The sequence below is a fragment of the Scardinius erythrophthalmus genome (genome assembly GCF_964197995.2).
Source record: "Scardinius erythrophthalmus genome assembly, chromosome: 14".
In the NCBI taxonomy this organism is placed as follows: Eukaryota; Metazoa; Chordata; class Actinopteri; order Cypriniformes; family Leuciscidae; genus Scardinius; species Scardinius erythrophthalmus.
The window spans coordinates 4,962,555-4,969,404 of NC_138234.1; the positions used below are offsets into that span (position 1 = coordinate 4,962,555).

The 6,850-nt window shown below is 37.6% G+C and overlaps 1 protein-coding gene across 1 annotated transcript in view; it reads right to left on the reverse strand.

Annotated features, from left to right (window-relative positions):
• tbxa2r (thromboxane A2 receptor) overlaps window positions 1-6,425 on the reverse strand; it is a 13,625-nt gene extending 7,200 nt beyond the window's left edge. Inside the window, exons 1-2 of the mRNA XM_081384559.1 lie at window positions 6,333-6,425; window positions 964-1,823 (exon numbers count right to left, since the gene is read on the reverse strand). Of these exons, the coding sequence (XP_081240685.1) occupies window positions 964-1,779 (816 nt within the window). The 5' untranslated portion in view covers window positions 1,780-1,823; window positions 6,333-6,425. The remainder of the gene's footprint in view (window positions 1-963; window positions 1,824-6,332) is intronic.
• Between the last annotated feature and the right edge of the window lie 425 nt (window positions 6,426-6,850).

The window sequence follows — 6,850 nt, forward strand, 5'->3', positions numbered from 1 at the left end:
ATTCCAATTTTTATGCACCAACGTCAAACTACTGGGATCAATTGAGCAGCACGGAAGAAGTTGCAGAACAAGTTGAGCTCAACCAACAGCATTTGTGGCGTATTGATTACCAATAATGCCAATTTTAAGAGGATTTAGAAAGCAGAAGTTCATAAATGTATTTCTTCTGTTCAAAATTGTTTTATGTGAGCTGTAAAGCTGCTTAAATCCTTATTTTTGAACTAGTCATTTTAGAGTTTATGGCATTGCATTGTCATTGCAACAATGTTGTAAAATAGTTGTAAAATTGGACATGACTGGATTTTTTTACATGCTAAAATCATGTTGGCATGTTTATATCTTGTAACTATACTATTGAAACAGTGAGTATTTTGATGTGATGGATTGGCCCCATTCACTTCCAGGGGAGGGAAAGTGGAAGTTCATTAGGTAATCAACATTAAGTCAAATGCTTTAACTTGTTCTTGCACTGAAGCCATAATATTCCTCTACGAGATTCCTTCTTGCTCGCTTAATAACCTAGGTATCTTACTTGGAGCATGGATGGTTTCACAAAGAACTTTGGAACATTTTCATTGCACAAAATGTGAAAAAAGTTTTAAAAAGTTTCTTTAGATTTTTAAAATGTTCTTCACCTTAAGAAAAAATAACCCTTTTATAAAGAACTGTTTACTGAAAGGTTCTTTAGAGAACCAAAAATGGTTCTTCAAATGAACCTTTTCCCACTAAAGTGTAATGGAAAGGTTCCATAATGGAACTTAAATGTTCTCAATGGAATCACAGATGCCAATAAAGAAAAAAAAAATTAAGAGTGAGGGAAAAAAGGTTCTTATAAATGTTCTTCACACTAAGGAAAAAAAAGGTTCTTTTAAGAACTTTGGGGAACCAAAAATGGCATCGCTGTGAAAAAACTTTGATTTCGGGAACAGCTGGTCAATTCGGTCTTGTTATAGAGGAACTCACCAGTAAAGGGCACCAGCAGATGGAGGCGATGGCCATGATCAAGATGAGCTGCACCATCATCTCCACTTCGTAGTCTCGTCTCCGTTGCCTGCCGTCCTGTCCGCAACACACCCTCAGGAGGGTGATCACGCTCACCGTGTTGAGCAGGAACGACACGGCCAGCGACAGCAGGCCGACGAGCGAGAAGATCAAGCTGAAGGTCATGTCTAGAGGTTTGGAGCTGATGTTGAGGAAGCACCAGGAGCCAGGCACCTGGAGATGGTAGTTTCCCAACCCCGTCAACGGCAACAGGCTAATGCAACCGGCCGTGACCCACACAATGGCCACAGTTGAGCACGCTCTCGAGTTGGTCATGGCGGTGGAGCGTGCAAAGGGTCGGTTGATGCCCATGAAACGCTCTATAGCCATAGCGGCGCCGAGAAGAAGCGGGCAAAGCCCGTAGAAGACCATTGACATGCCCATGAAGTTGCAAAAGTGGCAGTGAGGGTCCAGTTGGCGCCAGTTAAAGTGCGTAATGTGGAAGGACACCACGATGGACCCGGTGACCAACAGTCCCATGAAGTCGGTGAACACCAGGCCGCCGAGGAAGAGCAGGAACGAGGAACGCGAGCGGCTCTTGGTGTGCTGGAAAGTCTTGGCCAGGACCATCAGGGCGAAGAGGTTGGAGCTCAATCCGAGTCCGGTGAAGACCGCTGAGAAGTACGAGGAGGTGATGGTGTGGTTGGGTTTGAAAGTAGGGTTGTTGATAGAGAAGCAAAGTGGAGTCGCGTTACTTTGCGTGACCATTTCGTTGACGGAGAGCAACGCCGAAACCATGGTGGCGGCTGATGAGTTCTCTTCTCCAGGGGGTTTATTTCATCCTGTGGACAAAAAGACAACGCTTAAAGGGTTAGTTCATCCAAAAATGACAATTACTCACCCTCATGACGGACCAAACCCATAATGGTGTGTGCACACCAAAAGCGAACCGAATATTCACATTGGATTACTCGCAGGATGTTTCTTCTTTTTCGTGTCACTCGCATGAATTAAAAACTTCTGTAAACCCTCGCTTCCAAATAAATCTTGTTACCCACCATATTTATTTTAAAATCTTTTATATATCCCTCCATGGCATATGCAAGTCCAACTTTAATGCTCCTCGACAAGTGGTGGTCCAAATAATTTATCAAAAACATCTTAGGACAAGTTTTTTTTACATTGAGTGACAGTTAGCAACTCCACTTGTTTGTCCGAGTGCGCAACAGTAACTAAGGGGGGCAGGGCTTAACGATAGGTAAATTGACACCGTAGGTCACATGACAGTGACAACGGTGGTCGTAGCATGTCCAAATTTTATTCAAAACTCATTGCTTCTTGTGTGTTGAGCTTCCACTATCAAATTTGAAAGCTCTATGTATGTTCGTTAATCATGTTTTTTTGTGAATAACTAAATTAACCAAAATTAACCTTTCTTAAATTAAATTATTCGTTTACGATCTCTTTATGTAAGTTTTGGGTGAACAGACTTGTGGATGTACAGAAATCTCTTAAAAAGATCTTCATTTGTGTTCCAAAGACGAATGAAAGTCTTATGGGTTTGTAACAACATGGGGGCGAGTAAACGATGACAGAACTTTCTTTTTTGTTGAACTAACACTTTAGTAAACATGGCTAAGCACTGTATTTGCCAGGATTGTGTACTAATGTACACCACATGACGTTTAGGAACATGTTTTGCTAGCAAACGGGAAAAACTAGTCACATCTCTGCGTGTTGTTTTCCCAATGACTTGTGCAATAGTACAGGACAGTTGATTCCAAGCAGCCGTTCAACCGCACACAGAGACTAAAACTCTGTGAACTATGACGGACGAAATGGACGTCAACAGGAAACGTCAAACATCTGACGAGTCCAATCTACAAATAAATATATTTTATTGTGACGGTTTCTTTCAAATATGTAAGATCATAACAACAATAAACAAACAAATCATGCTAGCAACATGCTAATCATGCTAACAATGTGTTAAATCATGTTAACAAAATGATTTGCATCATGCTAGCAACATGATTTGCTTCATGTTAGCCAACATGCTAATCATGCTAACAATGTGATAAATCATGCTGGTAACCTGTTAAAACATGCTAACATGTAAAACCATACTAGTTACATACTTATCATGTTAACAACATGTTAAATATGCTAACAATGTGCTAAATCATACTAGTAAGTACCTGTTAAAAAATAATAAATCATAATAGCAACAGCCAAACCATGCTAGGAAAATGTAAAATCACATTAGCAAAATGCTAGAAACTAGTTAAGCCATGTTAGCATCATGCTAATTCATGCTAGCATTGTGCTTTTAAGTAATTTAAAACTTTCAGCACATTTGGTTCACAAACCTTCCCATCTATTATTAACTTTTCCTCTAACTTTCTCAAACTTTTCCCAGTTATTGTTATAAAAACATTCTATATAATGAACCTTACCTATTAAATAATGTAATTATTTATTCATATATTATATAGCTTTTGCCACTTGTTTATGAAAGCATTCAGACATTTAGGGTTAACAGTGATTTTAATACGCAACCACTCATTATTTATATATTTAATATAAATGCATATATTGGATTCTAACTTCTGACCGGATAAGATGCATTATATATGTGTTATATATTATATATTAATGAGCATTATATATTAATAAGCCAAGTTGCTATGTTGCTTGACAAGCATAAATAGCCAACATGAACTATATTACTGTGTGAAATAATTCTTTATTCTGATCATTAATATTAATAAATGCATCTATTTACTGAACCATAGTCTCTTATTAGTACACAGTAAAAAAACGTTGGGTTATTTGTTTTTAACCCAACCATTGGCTTACTCATATTGGGTCACTATGTTGGGTTATTTGTTTTTAACCCAACCATTGGCTTACTCATATTGGGTCACTATGTTGGGTTATTTGTTTTTAACCCAACCATTGGGTTACACATATTGGGTCACTACGTTGGGTTACTTAAAAAAATGATATTTAAAAATATATTTGTTGAAACATGTTTATTGTTTTAAACAAATAAACAATCTGTATTTGAAAACAAAGTGTAATTTATTTATTAAAATAATGTCAATGTAACTCAACTGTTGGGGTTAAATACCAATGCATTGGGCTAAAATATCCCACAAGTTGGGAAGGTGCTATATCACCCCATAGTTGGGTTATTCGTTGGGTTATTTTTAACCCAACATTATAAAGTGAGTATCATTATGAAATGAGGCCACGAGTTACAGTGATTCTAACATGATTAAGATTATTCTTTTTTTTACAATATATCCCTTAACCATTTGAACTCACTTTAATGTTAATGTTAATTCATGCTAAAAACAAACCCTCCCAATTGAAGACCTGAACTTATATTCAGCCCTAAAGCTTTTGTGATTCAGGATCTCATGAATGTCTATAGAATGAGCCACACCCTTATTTAACGACACATAAATCCGTCTCCGGTGTTTCCCTAAGGAATGTGAAGTGGCTCCTCTCCACTTTGGCTATTAAACATGAGTGGCTTCATCCACAAAACCCTTCAGATCGATACCGTAAGTGCCGTTACCTCAGCCATTATTTATCATCAGGCAAAAGGCTAAACATGGGAATACATTCGGGGACTGAGGATGCCGTCTCCACTCGTGGGTTCCTGTAATCGCTGCTAATGAGGATACAGTAGACAGAAACCTGAGGCTGGTGGTGATGGTGTTGTTTATGTGTCTCTCTTAGCAGCGTAATTCCAAAACAAACTCCATTAGCCAAACAGAGACCTTTCCACGACGCGCTTGTAATCGAATTCGATAAAATGAGGCCCAGAAATAAGCTTAGCGAATGTCAGCGCCAGAGAGTGGGCTGGGAAATCAAGGATTCGTTTCCATGCGTATGCATTCACATCTTTAAGGATTTCAGTGTGAAGCTGAAATGGGTGAAACATCAGCAAAAAAGGGATGTGAAATTATTTATCAAATATGATTATGTTGTGTTGTATAATCACACCATTTTATATGATACATTATCATATACACTAGAGATTAAAGGTTCTTGCAACAACACTTGTTATTAAGAACTACTTTTAAAGTCTCCCTGTGGTGAAAATCCAGCTTTTAAAGTTGTTTATGTGTCTATGTGGTGTTTTTAATATGCTTTATGACAAACCATGTGTAAATTCATAAGTCGACAGCATTGCTGAGTATTTTCTCCTTAAAACTGCAGTGAACCAAAGACAGTCTCAAAAACACGCTTTGAAATCGCTGGTGTTTCTGACGTCACAAACTACCTTGTAACCAATCAGATCAACGTGTGATCGTCAACCAGTGGATCTCTGAGCTGAGTGAGTGAGTGGAGGCGGGGCTCATTTGCATATTCATAGAACCGCGCATACTATATGAGACAAGGGTGTTGAGTTACATTCAAGCTATTTAAAGGTATGAAGAATTTTTTTTCAAGGAAAAAAACATTTAGGCTTATGCTAAATATGTACTTTTGGTGATCAAAGATGAGTTTTGATGATTATTGACTACAGGGGGACTTTTGAAAAGTTTCTTTAAATAAGTGATATGGTTTCTGGCGTCTGTAACGCACCAGATAGTTTTATGAAGAACTAGACAAGGAACTACTAGAAACCGAATATTATGACATCAAATGTTAGATAACATATTTAAAAATAAATAAATAAATAAATTTAAAAAAAAAAATAAGGATTTTTGCAACAGTTTTTCTTGTGTTGATTTTCTCACTCAGGCACAATAATAGAAACTCAAGATTACAATAATCTTTTCTGTTTTTTTTTTTTTTACACATACGCAATCTTCCACTAATATGACCCATTTATAACATGACATAGATATAAATATAGATAGAAAGGAATTCACATTATATATAACGTTACTTTTAGTACGAAAATTACTACAATTACTATTATTTATTAGCCTACTACAAATAAAACAGACAGAAAAACGAGGGTTACTGTATTTAAACATATTTGGTTTTGGTAGTTAACTGTGGTTGTAGAAATGGCAATCAATCCGCCAAAAACGTGGTTACGCTTTTACTATAATAAAATCATGGTTAATTTTCGTCAGGGTTAAGTTTTGCACCTGCCGACTAACCGCTAAACTTTGTTCCACTTACATGCAATTCAATTTTGGCATTCACGTTGTTGTGGTTGAGAAGTTTACAAAAACAGCCTAGATTCTTTTGAACAGAAGTACATCCACACCGAGTAAAACATCCAAATAAACATATAACTCCTTCGCGCGCCGTTCAACTCGTCCATTAAAGTCGACAGCGAGACACATAGGCTATTAATGAATTCAAAACGTGACGTTTACCTGAGAACCCGCGAAAGTCCGGCGCAAATTCCTTCAGTCTCCAGAGATCCTCGAGCTCTGCCTCCATCACCTCCATCATCCTGAAACACACTCACACTCCTCCGCTCTTCGGCTCAAATACACGACTGTGATGATGATGATGATGATGATGAAACACACCATCCTGTTCCTCCTTCCTCGCGCTTCAGCGCCACTATTCCCGGAAGAGCCGGGATTATTATCCTGAAGGAGTATTTGGACCTCCGCCAGCAACTTCTACAACTAAAATCGATACCAGAAACTTTTTCTTTCTTATATAATGCATAGAAATGGCTTCTATAGATAGGCTATAGCCTAGCTTTCAATATCAACACAATTTAGACTGATCGAAAATATGTTGGGATGAATTAATGGCCTCTAAATCGTCTGTTTGTTTGGTGTAGTCTATAGGCTATAAGCTGTAACTGCAGCTCAGATGACTTTAATTTTGCATGAATGGATATTGATTGTAGGAAAATGCTTTCGCATTTTTCAATAAT